The sequence below is a fragment of the Kogia breviceps genome, chromosome 14 (genome assembly GCF_026419965.1).
Source record: "Kogia breviceps isolate mKogBre1 chromosome 14, mKogBre1 haplotype 1, whole genome shotgun sequence".
Taxonomy (NCBI): Eukaryota; Metazoa; Chordata; class Mammalia; order Artiodactyla; family Physeteridae; genus Kogia; species Kogia breviceps.
The window spans coordinates 65,035,701-65,052,628 of record NC_081323.1 but is presented as its reverse complement, the minus strand read 5'-3'; the positions used below and the strand labels follow the sequence as shown (position 1 = coordinate 65,052,628).

At 40.8% G+C, this 16,928-nt stretch overlaps 1 protein-coding gene across 2 annotated transcripts in view; it reads left to right on the top strand.

Moving 5' to 3' along the window:
- The window catches only part of PARN (poly(A)-specific ribonuclease), a 164,260-nt gene that overhangs the window by 136,572 nt on the left and 10,760 nt on the right, over window positions 1-16,928 (top strand). For both annotated transcript variants that reach the window (XM_059038327.2, XM_059038326.2), the window contains exon 23: window positions 12,954-13,147. In XM_059038327.2, the coding sequence (XP_058894310.1) occupies window positions 12,954-13,147 (194 nt within the window). The remainder of the gene's footprint in view (window positions 1-12,953; window positions 13,148-16,928) is intronic.

The following is a 16,928-nucleotide window of genomic DNA, read 5'->3' as shown; positions in this document are numbered from 1 at the left end:
TTGGGTGCCCAAGCAGAGAGAGAGAGTTGGATCCTTTCATGAGTAAGAAAACCCCACCTACCCCTTTCCTCTGTCATCATTTGTGAAACAGTAGTTTACTTCCAAATTTGAGCCTGTTCAGTTGACATTATGGGGTTTATTCCTTTTCAGGTTGGGTTTACTGGGTTTATGAGAAAACTAGAAACAACCAAGGATGACAATTTCCAAAGAGATGAAATGTCTTCCAAACATGTAGGATTAAGATACTCATGCTATCATGCTATAAATTTTGTTGTTCTTTAGGTAATTGTCTTTGAATTTTTTTCTTATGTGTCATTTCTACTTACAAATGCTAGTAACTGTGGAATACAGTAATACTGCACTAATTCATGTGAATGGAAGTGGGGGCTGAAGATTAGTCTAGATTGTAGGACATTCTTTTTTTTTTTAATTGAGATATAGTTGATGTACAATAGCAGATACATTCTTTTAAAGAATGAGCGGCACCTATAACTGTGTGAACAACAGTGTTACTTGATAAAGCCATATACTTGTGGAGCTGGAAGGGACCTGGAGGTGATCTAGTCCACCCTCCACGATGTTACAAAGGAGAACTGGGGAGGGGGCTGTCAGAGAAGCTGTGTCTTACTCGAGGTCACAAAGCCAATTAAGTAACAAAGCTGTGTATACCCATTTAACATAACCAGACAAGTAGTGATTTACTGTTGGCATAGTGGTTGGTCACACGTTAAGTGGATCTTTGTGAAGTCCTTGGCATTTTTTTTTCTTTTAAAATATTTTCAATGAAATACTTGAGCATTGTTTTGGGTTTTTTTTTTTTTTTTTTTTTTTTGGTGGTACGCGGGCCTCTCACTGTTGCGGCTTCTCCCGTTGCGGAGCACAGGCTCCGGACGCGCAGGCCCAGCAGCCATGGCTCATGGGCCCAGCTGCTCCACGGCATGTGGGATCTTCCTGGACCGAGGCACGAACCCGTGTCCCCTGCATTGGCAGGCGGACTCTCAACCACTGCACCACCAGGGAAGCCCGAGCATTGTTTTTTAAAGCCAAATAATATTTTTTTAAATTATAATAAAAAGCAGCAGTCCCCTGCTACCCACATTCTGTCCCTCAGAGGCAACCACTTTCAACTCTTTCTTTTGATAATTTACCTTGTTTCCAAGTAATGTACTTATTGCCACTTCTTCATTTTTCTGTTTATCCATTGGCTTGCAAATACAGTAGTCTAGTCCATCTTTATGGTCCTGTACTCTGTGCAAAGCAAGAACTGCCTATTGTTTTTAAAGTTTTCCTCAGCTCTCTATGTTGTCTCTGTTTCCTCAGTTTTTCCTCTCTGAATATTGGTCTGTTTTGGTTTTTGTCTCTCGAAGCCTTTCTTCAAAAATGTGACTATTTGGGGGCATCCACTGTTGTTTAAGAAAGAACTAAAAAGGGATGAGAAGTTCTTGGAGGCAGAACTTACTGATGGTTTTGCTCTGTAGAGTGATGAGGTGAGAAGCTAGCTTTGTAATTATGTATCTTTTCTCTGAGGCTTATGTTCTTCTTTAGAGCTTGTGCTTTTTGCGATCTACTTAAGAAATCTTTGCCTGGGCTTCCCTGGTGGCGCAGTGGTTGAGAGTCCGCCTGCCGATGCAGGGGACATAGGTTCGTGCCCCAGTCCAGGAAGATCCCACATGCCACAGAGCGGCTGGGCCCGTGAGCCATGGCCACTGAGCCTGCGCGTCCGGAGCCTGTGCTCTGCAACGGGAGAGGCCACAGCAGTGAGAGGTCCTCATACCACCAAAAAAAAAAAAAAAAAAAAAAAAAAAGAAATCTTTGCCTAAACTAGGGTCATAAAGATTTTCTTTTTTTTCTATAAGTTTTATAGTGTTTTTTGGTTTTAGGTTTAGGTATACGATCTATTTCGAGTTAATTTTTATGTACAGTGTGAGGCATTGAGTACAAGTTCATTTTTTGCATATAGATGTCCATTTGTTCTGGCAGCATTTTTTGAGAATACTGTCCTTTCCCTATTCAATTACTGTACCTTGACTCCTTTGTCAGAAACTAGTTGGCCATATTTGTATGTTGTCTATTTCTAGATTCTGTTGTATTCCATTGATCTATATGTCTTTCCTTAGACCAGTTCCACATTGTCTTGATTTATACTAAAGCTTTATAGTGAGTCTTGAAATCATATAGTAGATCCTTCAACCATTTTCTTCTTTTTAAAAAATGCTTATTCTTTTTTAAAAAATTTATTTATTTTTGGCTGTGTTGGGTCTTTGTTGCTGCGCAAGGGCTTTCTCTAGTTGTGACGAGTGGGGGATACTCTTTGTTGCAGCGCACAGGCGTCTCATTGCGGTGGCTTCTCTTGTTGCAAAGCACAGGCTCTAGGTGCATGGGCTTCTGTAGTTGTGGCACATGGGCTAAGTAGTTGTGGCTCGTGGGCTCAGTAGTTTTGGTACATGGCTTAGTTGCTCCACGGCATGTGGGAACTTCCCGGACCAGGGCTCGAACCCATGTCCCCTGCATTGGCAGGTGGATTCTTAACCACTGTGCCACTAGGAAAGCCAAAACAATGTGTATTCTAAGTCCTTCACTTTTCCACAAAAAGTTTAGAGTCAGTTTGTTGATTTGTACAAAAAGTTTGCTGGGACTTTGATGGGGATTGTGTTGAATCTATAATATCATTTTGGGGAGAATTAACTCTGTTGAGTCTTTCCACCCATGAACATGGTGTATCTTTTCATTTATTTAGGTTTTCTTTGATTTCTCATATCGGAGTATTGTATTTTCCATTATGCAAATTTTACATATGCTTTATTGAAGTTGCCCCTAAGTATTTTACTTTTTGATGCTTTTGTAAGTCATATATTTTAAAAGTTCAATTTCCATTCATTCACTGTTAATAGAAAGAAATACAGTTGATTTATCTATTTTGACCTTGTATCCTTGGATCTTACTAAATTCACTTATTAGGTCTAATAACTTTTTGTAGACTGGTATTTTCTGTTTAGACAATCATATCTGTAAAAAAAAGGCAATGTATTTATCTCTGTCCAGTGGACCTTATGAATTTCATTTCTTTCTCTTGCCTTGTTGCACTGGCAAGGGCCTCTAGTGCAGTGTTGAATAAAAGTGGCAAGAGACAACATCTGTGTCTTGTTCCTGATCTTAGGGCAAAAGCATTCAGCATTAAGTATGATACTAGCTGTAACGACTCAGTTCTTTTAGAAATTGATTTTCTGATTTGCAGCTTGGGGGAGATAAGCCTGACTGCTGGTGCTCTGGGTACTGATTGGTGGAAGGAAGCTGGAGACCTCACTTCTCAGTATGCGGAGGATGCTACTTCCCCAGATAGAAAGTTCTTATTGCCCTGCTTGATCCCACTCTCCACTGCTGGACTTGGTGCCTCTCTGAGGGGATCAGTTTCTCCAGAGATTAAACCTCCTTTCCAGCTCCTATTGGCCTTGGGGGAATGCTGGTCCCCTGGCTTCACAGGGATGGGGGTGAGGATCCTAGGACAGCCTTTCCCCCTGTTGGCATAGCACAGTCCTTGTCATCTGCTTCTTCCAGGGATCTGGTGCCTGTTATTTGCTGAGACTTTGCAGGGCTCTATCGGGTGCACCAGCTTTTTATACAGCACTTAGATTTCTGTTCCCCCTGTATGCAACACTCTTTGGCACTCTTCTCCTTACTTGTCCTCTCCAGAGAGAGTGTCTCCAAGGTGAGCTGACATCCCATCCTCTCCTGATGCCTCTCCTGTTCTCTGTGCCTTTGTAAGGATATTTCTATCTCTCTACAGATAAATACCTGCGTTCAATTGGTCGTGTTTAACTTCCTGGAAATTTTTTTAAAGCAGTTTATTTTCTAAAGTAGTTGGGCTTTTGGTATGGGGAGGAGTCGTTTTGGTTTGATATATTACTGGAATGATTAGTAAATCCTTTCATCGGAGCCAAAAGTAAATTTTATTTGCAAAATTAAATTTCATCCTAGCCTCTAAAAATTTCAGATGTTCTGAATTCAGCTTCTATTAGTTGTATGTTGAGTATAGGTTCTTAAATTTAGGAATTTGTATTAATGTCTTTCATTTTTTTTGTTATTGATTTTTTTTGTTATTGTTATTTTTTTGTTATTTTTTGTTATTGATTTTCATTTTTGTTTGTTATTGATTAATCTTTTCTATGTTGAATTAAAGTGAGTTAGCAATAAGGGATTGTTTAACCAGATTCAAACCACATTCTTGTAAAAAGTTTTTCTAATTGAATGCCCTGGTTTCTTTGTAACCCAGAACCAAGTTTTCTCTCCTTTAGGCTAATTTATAAATAAACTGAGTAGTCACATATGCAACACATTTGTATATTCTCTCCACCCCCCACCATTCATTCCACAAGAGATGTCCTTTATTCCTGGGTACTGTCATACAGACATGCTGTACTTAATGTTGATTTTGCTTTTCAAACTCAACTTCTTTATTAGAAATAAGAATCACAGTTGATCAGAGATCTCTGAGGAATTGCCTTCTGAATTGGGCCTAGGCTATCTGACATCCTCCCCTCATCCATCCAGACCATGCCCAAAAACACAGGAATAGTCATGCTCATGGAATTTGAATTCAGCATGAGAGTTTGTGAAAACAATAAAAATGCATTTTCTAGCTCCCACTTCCCCAGATTTTTCCAGTTCATTTTGCCCTGGGAAGATGGGGTGGGGAGCAAGTCTGTGAAGCGTTTCAAAGAGTATTCGGCTTGGAAGACACCCTCAGAACTACCAGACCAGCCACACAACCTGGGGGAAGTCACTCATTCTGAGGATGAGGTTTCTTGCCTGTAAAATGGAAGTGAAAACACATGTTCAGCTTCAAATGATTATCGAGAAGTATTAAATGAGAGAATTTTGTAAACTGGGCAGCCCTTTAAAATGAAAGGTGGTTATTATTTTATCCAGCAGCATGAACTTCCCAGCCAACTAAAGGACTTATTCTGTCTTTAAGACTTACTTTAAAGCTACGGGACTAAAAACCGTGTGGTGCTGGCGTAAGGGAAGACAAATAGATGATGACACAGAATAGAGAGTCCAGTTTGTGGTCAGTTGATTTCCAATAGGGTTGCCATTCACCAGTTCCTCCCTGGCATCTCTGGGAACATTTATGTGTTATTCCAAATCTTGAGAAATTAAGATAAAGGGGCAAAATCTGTGGGAATTAAACTTTAACCATCAGCATAGGCATTACTAGTTCAAAGGAATTCTCTGACATAAAGTTGAAAGCAAGCATGGAATCAGTGTCAAAGGTTATGGTCAACATTTCTGAAATGAGGACAGGAGCAGGTAGGAGAGAAAGGGCCACAATCAGATCAGTCATTCTTGCTTGTCACTGTTGCCATGTTGTTAAGTGTGTGTTCATGGCCTTGTCTGCTACTAACAGTGAATCATTCTTGTAAATAAGAATATATTAACAAGATTACATACAGCAGTACACTTTATAAAAATCCTGCGAATCTTGTTGCAAGAAGTAAGTTTTGGAAGCAATCCTTAAATTGGCAGTTTTGAAACATGTACTGTTAACCTTGCTAGGTTATCCGAATGTTACGTTGTCTTAATAGAATCCAATAGTGTTTCAGTGTTTGAATATTTGCTGTAGGCTACAGTTCTTGGTAAATACTTTTACAGACGAAATTCAGAGACAAAATGTAAATGTCATTGTGGAATACTCCAGTGTTAAAATCATTCAATCTAAAATCTGAATTAGGACAAGCGGTATCAATTTTAACAGCAAAATGAAAATCAAGGCAAGCAGACAAAATATTTTCATCTCTAAAAAAGGAAATGAGGGACTTCCTTGGTGGTCCAGTGGCTGGGGCTCCACACTCCCAATGCAGGGGGCCTGGGTTCGATCCTTGGTCGGGGAGGTGGATCCCACATGCTGCAGCTAAGGATCCCGCATGCCACAACTGAAGATCCCACATGCCACAACTAAAAAAAATTTTTTTAATAAAAAAGGAAATGGAAAAAAAAAAGGAAATGAGCTAATATAAAGCAATATGTAGTTTAACAGCCAACTTGTATTTGCTTTGGAAACACTCGGAACAGTTTGATCAACATCAGCATAACATAAGAGAATCTTTTCTCCATCTGGAATATTGTCTTGTGACAAATATTAATGCTTGTGTGTTTTAAAATCTCATTTAAGAATAACTTTTAAATAATAAATATCTGTGACATCTTTCAATTTTTAACTGATATTTATTGGCCATCCATTTAGTGTTAATGTTTTATTATTTTAATGTTTTCTGTTATCAAATGTCTGTATCAGGTAGAGATTATTTTTACATGTTTTTAAAATATATAATTTTGTCATAGTATATTGGTTCATAATAATAGTAACCCAGGGACTTCTCTGGTGGTGCAGTGGTTAAGAATCCGCCTGCCAATATAGGGGACAGGGGTTTGAGCTCTGGTCCGAGAAGATCCCACATGCCACGTAGCAACTAAGCCCTTGTGCCACAACTACTGAGCCTGCACTCTAGAGCCCGCAAGCCACAACTACTGAAGCCCGCATGCCTAGAGCCTGTGCTCCGCAACAGGAGAAGACACCGTAATGAGAAGCCTGCACACTGCAATGAAGAGTAGCCCCTGCTCGCCACAACTAGAGAAAGCCCACGCCCAGAAAAAAAAAAAGTAACCTATACATTTATTATTATATCTTACTTTACCAAGCTGACCCCTAAAATTTTTTAAATTAATTAATTTATTTATTTATTTTTGGCTGCGTTGAGTCTTTGTTGCTTCGCGCAGGCTTTCTCTAGTTGCGGCGAGCGGGGACTACTCTTCAGTGCGGTGCACGGGTTTCTCACTGCGGTGGCTTCTCTTGTTGCAGAGCACGGGCAGCAACGTCCGATGGGAAATATAGGGTGTATGGGGGCTGATAAGCCCACCGCTGGGACAGTGGACCAGGTGGATGAGTGCATGTCATGGAATTCATTAAGGTGAACAGATACTGTCTTTGCAACTTGACTGAGGCTAGAAAAGCCGACGGGGACCCAGATGGCAGAGGGTCCTGGTTGCTGTGCCAAGCAGTTAAAATTCAAGTTGGTGGTAGAGAGCCGTGGAAGTCTTGCAGCTGGGAGTATCTGATCAAATCTCTGCTGTGGAAGAAGTTTGCTAACACTGGGAGGAATGGGTTTGAAGGACAAGGGAGGCTGGGAAGAGTAGGACAGGGAGGGCTAGCCAATTAGAATCCTGTTTTAAGAGTCAAGGGGCAAGATAGGAAGAGCGCCCGGCAGCAGCGTGAGGAAAGAGCTGGAATGGTGGCTGAGAGTAAAATGAGCAGGACTGGAGGGCGTTCGGAGGTGTGGCCCATGGGAGGTGCTCATCATGTTGGTAGAATACTGGTTAAATGAGGGAATGAGCTGACGAGCTCAGGCACTGAAGAATGAAGAGGCATAGATGCCAACTCTGAGGGATCCTTTCCAGCCTGGCTGGCTGGAAAGGGACTCTGTTGTATCAGATGAGACATTCTGTTAATGGGTCAAGGCAGCTTCTTCCACGTATCACTAGGCTGGCGATATACTTATCAGTCATGTGTAAGCACACACAGACTTCAGTCCTAGATTGTGCCACAGCAAGCAGGCATCAGAAGATATTCCTTGAGGGAATTCCATGGCTGCCCAGTGGTTAGCACTCCGCGCTTCCACTGCAGGGAGCATGGGTTCAATCCCTGGTTGGGGAACTAAGATCCCACGTGCCGCGCAGTACGGCCAAAAAAATTAAATTAGAAAAAAAAGAAGATAATCCTCAATGAAATTTACTTTTCCTTATTTGTTTAAACATCATGCGCTTCCTCCAGTGTGTTTTGTTTTGTTTTGTTTTGTTTTGCTTTTAACTTGGAAATAATTTCAAACTCTATAAAAGTCACAAATATTACAAAGAACACCCATATATTCTTTATCCGGCTACCTTGATTGTTAACATTTTGCTGTTTTTTGCTTTGTGTGCACACGCTCTCTCTTCCACCCTTCCCCTTCCTCTCTCTGTATATACACACTCTGTGTTGCCTTCTCTCCCTTTTTCTCTCCGTACCGCAACCCCCAACACACTTGTTTTTTTCTGAACCATCTGAGAGGAAGTTAGATACATCATGGTCCTTAATAGTTTCTTGTATAACTGTAGTATAGTTATCAACCTCGGCAATCTAACATTGATATAATACTGTAATCTCCTGTTTATATCCCAGTTTTATTATTTGATCCAATATTATCTTTATGGCTTTTCCCTCTAGTATAAGATCCAGTCTGTCATGTGTTGCAGCTAGTTTTCAATGTCTCTCTGGTCTTTTTTTTTTTTTTTTTTTTTGCGGTACGTGGGCCCCTCACTATTGTGGCCTCTCCCGTTGCGGAGCACAGGACGCACAGGCTCAGCAGCCGTGGCTCACGGGCCCAGCTGCTCCGCGGCATGTGGGATCTTCCCAGACCGGGGCACGAACCCGTGTCCCCTTGCATCGGCAGGTGGACTCTCAACCACTGCACCATCAGGGAAGCCCTCTTTGGTCTTTTTTATGACAACAACATTTTTGAAGGACACCAGCCCGTCACCCCACTTTTTTTCAGTAAGGTGTTTTTCCTTTGGGTTTGTCTGATGTTTCTTCATGATTATGTTCAGGTTATTACAATCCTGACTAGAATGTGCAAAAGTGATGCTATGTCTTTCTCAGGCTATCAGTCTCAGGAGAGACACTTTAAGACCATGCAAATAGCCTACTCTTCATTAAAATATCTCCCGATTTAGCACCTCTTGATGATTTTTGCGTCAGTCATTCTTCACGTGATGGTTGCCAAAGGATGATTTGCCAACTCCATCTCTCTCTCCACTTTTACCATTGCCTAGTCAGCATTCAACCAGAACTAAGAGCTCTCCCTCCTCTCTCTGTCTCTCTGTATTATGTATCGATATAGATCCATGGATTCCTGTTTTTTAATCAATGGTTTAGAATTTATTATTGCCCCTTAATTATTTTGGTGCTCAAATATTTAGCCAGTGGGAGCCCCTTCCACCTGGTTCCTACATCCCTGTGACATGCCCCATCATTTCTTGAGCAGTTCCTACTTTCTGGTATTGCAAGATATTCCGGGCTCATTTTGTGCCTCTTTTACCCCAGCCGAGCTCATTTTGTGCAACTTTTACCCCAGCCCTGGAATCAAGCTCTTCTTCGAGGAGCCCTGTGTTTTTTCAGTGGGGTATGGTTTAGACATTAAAATCTGGACACTGGATGTGCTTATGGCCATTGGGTTTTTTGGTTTTTGTTTTTGTTTTTTAGGTCCTTTCAGTGGGCAGAGCTGGGAAATAGGGGCATGGATATACATAGATACTTCTCTACATATATGCGTACACATAAACGTGCACACATACACACATACTTATTTTAGAAATCCCAAGCCTGGACCTGTATCTCCAGTTCCATTACATCCCCACAGCGTTCTCCCTTGCCTTCCCCTGTATCTGTTTTCCAACTACATGAATACATTTACTAATTTGCTGAGCATTATCATGTATCCAAATATTATCAGAATTGCTTCACTCGTTCAACTACAGAAGCAAACCTACTAAATAGTTCAGGATTTTTTTTTTTTTTGGTATTCCCCCCGACATTTCACACAAGACTGGAATAAATTGCTCTTTTGCACTTTGCTTTTTTCACTGGAAATAATTTCATATCTGTTCTTTGAGATCTTCATTCTTTCTTTTAACTGCTTAGTTACATCAACTGTACATAGCATAGTTTATTCAACCAATTTCCTCTGCTTAGACATTTAGGAACTTGGCAATAATATATCATGACAACAAATAAAGCTGCAATGAGTAATCTGGTACATAAGTATTTTTGCATTGTTGGAGGTGCATCTTCTGAATTCCTAGAAGTGGGGGATTGCTGGCTCAAAGAGTAAATGGATATAAAGTTTTGTTAAATAGTGCCCCATTCCCTTCTGTAAGAGTGACTTGTACCATTTTTCTTTGTCACCAGCAATGTATGAGTGCCTATTTCCCCACTCTCAACAACAGAATATTTCATCAATCTTTTGGATATTTTTGCCAATCTAGTGGGTGAGAAATGATATTTCAGTGTCATTTTATTTTGCATCATGAATGGAGTTGAACATCTTTTCATGTGTTTAAGGGGTGTGTGTGTGTGTGTGTGTGTGTGTGTGTGTGTGTGTGTGTGTGTGTGTGGTGAGCTATTTATTCATAGCTTTGCCCATTTTCCTGTAGGATTTGGGGTTTTTTTTCTTCAGTTTGGAGTGTTACTTGTGTATTAGGGACATTAGCCCTTTATCTGTGATATATGTTACAAATATTTTCTCCTGGTTTGTCATTTGTCTTTTGACTTTGCTCATGTTATTGATAGCCATGCAATGGATTTTTATGTGATCAAATTTATAAATCTTCTTATAAATTTGGATTGTGAGTTATAGTAAAGCCTTTTTCGACACCCAGGTTTTAGAGGAATTCATCCATGTTTTCTTTAAGTATTTGTATAGTTTCATTTTTCACATTTAGATATCCAATCCATTTTGGTGTTTTTTTCTTTTTTATGGGTGAAGAATGGGCCTAACTTATGTTTTTCCTGTTGTCCCACCACCATTTTTTTGGAAGTTCATCTCTGCCCCGGTAATTTGAGATACCACCTTTATCATCTGCTAGATTCCTATGTGTTGGGGCTATTTCAGGACTTTGTATTTCTTTTTTGTGTGTGTGTGGTATGTGGGCCTCTCACTGTTGTGGCCTCTCCCATTGCGGAGCACAGGCTCCGGATGCGCAGGCCTAGCGGCCATGGCTCACGGGCTTAGTTGCTCCGCGGCATGTGGGATCTTCCCGGACCAGGGCACGAACCCGTGTCTCCTGCATTGGCAGGCGGATTCTCAACCACTGCGCCACCAGGGAAGCCCAGGACTTTGTATTTCTTGAAGTACTTTGATTGCTGATGGTTCCAGCTGAGTTTTCATTAAACATTTACATCTCAGAGGCTGCTAGGTTCCAGGGTTTACAGCACAGAGGAATATTTAGTCCTCTTACCCTTTCACAGTGGAAAGGTGTGTCCTTACTACTTTCTTACTTAATACTTTCTGAATTTTCCAAATTTTCTGAAACCAGCTGAAAATTGTTTTAGTCGTTAAGAAAATTTTAAAGGTATTATCAGTTTTTAAACAGTAAACTTTAGCATGAATTTCTAATAACTCTCCCCCCAAAATACTACCTTTGGTTTTCTCCTTTTCTTCATATCCCCTTAATAAAAGATGTTTCCAAAAGCTGCATATAACACAGGTGAAGAGATGACAGTGGGAGGCTGGCCAGCCAGGCTTCACAGGCCATCTGCTCTGAGCTCTCTCTGTTCTGCTTCCTATGGCTTCTGAGCACCACCACCTTCTTCACATGAGTGAGGAAGTGTAAGGAACAGGGAAGATGTAAGAACAGGGAAGAGTAACATTGCAGAACCTGAATCATCGGGTAGCCCGAGTTTTTTGTTTTTGTTCTTGTTTTTTAATTTGGCTGCGCCGGGTCTTAGTTGCAGCAGGCAGGCTCCTTAGCTGTGGCATGCGAACCCTTAGTTACGGCATGCGTGTGGGATCTAGTTCCCTGACCAGGGATCGAACCCGGCCACCAGCATTGCGAGCGCAGAGTCTTAACTACTGGACCTCCAGGGAAGTCCCCCAAGTTTTTGATATATAACATTTTAAAGCATTCACTTCGGGACTTCGCTGGTGGCACAGTGGTTAAGAATCCGCCTGCCAATGCAGGGGACACATGTTTGAGCCCTGGTCCAGGAAGATCCCACATGCCATGGAGCAACTAAGCCCATGCACCACAGCTACTGAGCCTGCACTCTAGAGCCCACAGTCTACAACTACTGAGCCCATGTGCCACAACTACTGAAGCCCGCATGCCTAGAGCCCGTGCTCCACAAAGAGAGAAGCCACCGCAATGAGAAGAAGCCTGCGCACCGCAACGAAGAGTAACCCCCACTTGCCGCAACTAGAGAAAAGCCCACTCACAGCAACCAAGACCCAGCGCAGCCAGAAATAAAGTAAATTTACAAATATATTAAAAAATAAAGCGTTCACTTCCTAGGGAAGGCTGACACAGGGGCTTGCTCATGTTCTCTCTCTCCCTCTCTGCACCCCGCTCTGTCCCTTAGGGGGAATGACTAGATTCTTTATGCTTTTCATAACGTGGGGGCTATAAAAAAAATCAACCTGTTTATAAGACTCATTTAGAGGAGACAGGACTCACACTGGCCCTGTGGTCTCTGTTATTATCAAGTTCTGATTCAGGGAACATATTTTCTTAAGGAAAATCAGGACATGTAATCTGATCTAATTCAACATGTCAAATCCTATAAAGCTTTTAAAATGAAGCCAGGTTTAATTACAATCTTGACAAGTCACGTTTTTGGAATGGAAGAGAATTCTATGAAGGTGGGGTATACCTTTTAAGTGTATTCAAATACACGAGTGGTGTGACAGGCGTGACAGCCAGCAGACTCAAGAATTCTCATGCTCTACTGTGTATCCATCCGGCAGCATGCAAGTAACAATGCTATCTTGTGATTTAATGTAATCCAGACTGTTATTTTGTTATGGTCGCTCTACTCTTCTACTCTTCTGTTAGGGTAGCTCTATCAAAATAAAGACCAGGAATTTTCTTTAAATTTTTTTTTCTTTTAAACACTATGAACAGCTTAGATTTGTGTATATCCGTGCACAAGCCTGGTGTAGAAGTTTCTTCTGAATAAGCTTGTTGTGGGTAAACTTTTAGACTTCAGTTCACAGTAAAGTCTTTAACTTGCACCTCCAGGCAGCAGCTACCCATGTTGTTTGATTGCTAGTTAAGTGTTAATAGAATTAAGAGTGTTAAAATATTTTTATAGGTTTAGTCTTACAGTTACTCTCAACACCTTTCACGTTGTTCCACTTGCGTTTCAGTCTCACAGCCACCAGCACAGTAGGAAAGAGAAATCTGAGTCCCAATCAAGCAGAAGGTGGCCTGGAGGCCAGAGTATCGGGGGAGATTTCTGACACTGAGCTTGAGCAGACAGATCCCTGTGCAGAATCCCTCTCAGAGGGAAGGAAAAAGGCCAAGAAATTTAAAAGGATGAAGAAGGACCTTTCTCCGACAGGTGTGTATTGAATCTCACTAAGGTTCTAGAGCTGTGTCTTCTTTAATGCTCTAGAAACTCTTATTTTGGGGGAGAGGTTATAGCAGGGCTCCAGTTGATAACAAAGCCCATGTAGGCTAAAACGGGACCAGATGTTTTTCAGAGCATTTTAATTTAATTTGAGGAATCTCCGAAAAGCCCTGGCTCTTGATAGAGTGAGGCTTGGTGGGGGCCTCCTTGTTAAAGATGGTTAGTCTGCTTTGGTAACCTTCTCTCTGTCCTCCATGGTTTAGAGGTTTTGCTGATGTATGTAAAGTCACCTCAGTATTTTAAATGTATATGTGAATTTGCACAGAGGCCTACTCCTACATGTGTTATTTTCAGTAGCAGAGTTTTCACTGTTCCCAGCAAAACCCCAGGCCGCCTGAATTTCTCTCGTAAGCAGAATTATATAAGGAGCAAAAGAAATAGGAAATGAACACATGTTGTATGCCTACTGTGTGCTAGACACTGGAGCCTTCTCTTTCCTGATTGAATTTCATTCTCACAACAGCCCTGACATAGGGACTCATCCTTGTTTTAGTGATGCAGAAGTCTGGACTCAGAGAGGCAGAGAAACGTGCAGGTCCAGGTGGCTAGTAAGAGCAGAATGAGAAGGTGTACCAAGTCCCATATCCCCTCTGTCCCCCGGACATGCTGTGGAGGCCCCGTGAGCTAACCCAGCCCTTGGTGCACAGACCCTCTGCAGGACCCGAGTGCCAGGCAAGGAAGGGGCTTGCTGGGAAGCCAGCATCTGTGAAAGGCCCTGCTCAGGAGATCGGGTCTGAGCCTGGTCAGCTAGCAGTCATGGTGACAGAAATTCCAGCCACTGCTGACCAAGTGCTTGCTGATGACCCTGCACTGCACTTCATGCTTTTATTTTTTTATCTTCTGGGTTTTTTTTAATGAATTTATTTATTATACAGCAGGTTCTTATTAGTTATCTATTTTATACATATTAGTGTATATACTTCAATCCCAATCTCCCAATTCATCACACCACCACCACCACCCCACCACCCCACCACCCCACCACCCCACCCTGCTTTTCCCCCTTGGTGTCCATACATTTGTTCTCTACATCTGTGTCTCTATTTATGCCTTGCAAACCGGTTCGTCTGTACCATTTTTCTAGATTCCACAAATGTGCGTTAATATACGACATTTGCTTTTCTCTTTCTGACTTAACTTCACTCTGTATGACAGTCTCTAGGTCCATCCATGTCTCTACAAATGACCCAGTTTTGTTCCTTTTTATGGCTGAATAATATTCCATTGTGTATATGTACCACATCTTTTTTATCCATTCATCTGTCAGTGGGCATTTAGGTTGCTTCCATGACTTGGCTACCGCACGTAGTGCTGCAGTAAACACTGGGGCACATGTGTCTTTTTGAATTATGGTTTTCTCAGGGTATATGTCCGGTAGTGGGATTGCTGTGTCATATGGTAATTCTACTTTTAGTTTTGTAAGGAACCTCCATACTGTTCTCCTTAGTGGCTGTATCTATTTACATTCCCACCAACAGTGCAAGAGGGTTCCTTTTTCTCCACACCCTCTCCAGCTTTTGTTGTTTGTAGATTTTCTGATGATGCCCATTCTAACCGGCATGAGGTGATACCTCATTGTAGTTTTGATTTGCATTTCTCTAATAATTAGTGATTTTGAGCAGATTTTCATGTGCCTCTTGGCCATCTATGTCTTTTTTAGAGAAATGTCTATTTAGGTCTTCTGCCCACGTTTTGATTGGGCTGTTTGCTTTTTTAATATTGAGCTCCATGAGCTGTTTATATATTTTGGAGATTAATCCTTTGTCCATTGATTCATTTGCAAATATTTTCTCCCATTCTGAGGGTTGTCTTTTCATCTTGTTTGTAGTTTCCTTTGCCGTGCAAAAGCTTTTAAGTTCCATTAGGACCCATTTGTTTAATTTTGTTTATTTCCATTACTCTAGGAGGTGGGTCAAAAAAGATCTTGCTGTGATTTATGTCAAAGTATGTTCTTTCCATGTTTTCCTCTAAGAGTTTTATATTGTCCAGTCTTACATTTAGGTTTTTAATCCATTTTGAGTTTATTGTTGTGTATGGTGTTAGGGAGTATCCTAATTTCATTCTTGTATATGTCATTCAGTTTTCCCAGCACCACTTATTGAAGAGACTGTCTTTTCTCCATTGTATGTCCTTGCATGCTTTGTCATAGATTAGTTGACCACAGGTGCATGGGTTTATCTCTGGACTTTCTTTCCTGTTCCATTGATCTATATTTCTGTTTTTGTGCCAGTACCATATTGTCTTGATTACTGTAGCTTTGTAATATAGTCTGAAGTCAGGGAGTCTGATACCTCCAGCTCCATTTTTTTCCCTCAAGACTGCTTTGGCTATTTGGGGTCTTTTGTGTCTCCATACAAATTTTAAGGTTTTTTTTGTTCTAGTTCTATAAAAATGCCATTGGTAATTTGATAGGGATTGCATTGAATCTGTAGATTGCTTTGGGTAGTATAGTCATGTTCACAATATTGATTTTTCCAATCCAAGAACATGGTATATCTCTCCATCTGTTTGTGTCATCTTTGATTTCTTTCATCAGTGTCTTATAGTTTTCTGAGTACAGGTCTTTTACCTCCTAAGGTAGGTTTATTCCTAGGTATTTTATTCTTTTTGTTGCAATGGTAAGTGCGAGTGTTTCCTTAATTTCTCTTTCTGATCTTTCATTGTTAGTGTATAGGTTAGTGTATAGTGTATAGATTTCTGTGCGTTAATTTTGTATCCTGCAACTTTACCAGATTCTTTGATTAGCTCTAGTAGTTTTCTGGTAGTATTTTTAGGATTCTCTATGTATAGTATCGTGTCATCTACAAACAGTGACAGTTTTACTTCATCTTTTCCAATTTGTATTCCTTTTATTTCTTTTTCTTCTCTGATTGCCAGGGCTAGGACTTCCAAAACTATGTTGAATGGTAGTGGCGAGAGTGGACATCCTTGTCTTGTTTCTGATCTTAGAAGCAATGCTTTCAGTTTTTCACCATTGAGAATGATGTTTGCTGTGTGTTTGTCATATATGGCCTTTATTGTGTTCAGGTAGGTTCCCTCTATCCCCACTTTGTGGAGAGTTTTTTTTGTCATAAATGGGTGTTGAATTTTGTCAAAAGCTTTTTCTGCCTCTATTGAGATGATCATACAGTTTTTATTCTTCAATTTGTTAATATGGTGTATCACATTGATTGATTTGCATATATTGAAGAATCCTTGCATCCCTAGGAAAAATCCCACTTGATCATGGTGTATGATCCTTTTAATATGTTGTTGGATTCTGTTTGCTAGTATTTTGTTGAGGATTTTTGCATCTATATTCATGAGTGATATTGGTCTGTAATTTTCTTTTTTTGTAGTATCTTTGTCTGGTTTTGGTATCAGGGTGATGATGGCCTCAAAAGAATGAGTTTGGGAATGTTCCTTCCTCTGCAATTTTTGGAAGCGTTTGAGAAGGATGGGTGTTAGCTCTTCTCTAAATGTTTGATAGAATTCACCTGTGAAGCCACCTGGTCCTGGACTTTTGTTTGTTGGAAGATTTTTAATCACAGTTTCAATTTCATTACTTGTGATTGGTCTGTTCATATTTTCTGTTTCTTCCTTGTTCACTCTTGAAAGGTTATACCTTCCTAAGAATTTGTCCATTTCCTCCCGGTTGTCCATTTTGTTAGCATAGGGCTGCTTGTAGTAGTCTCTTACAGTGCTTTGTATTTCTGTGGAGTCTGTTGTAACT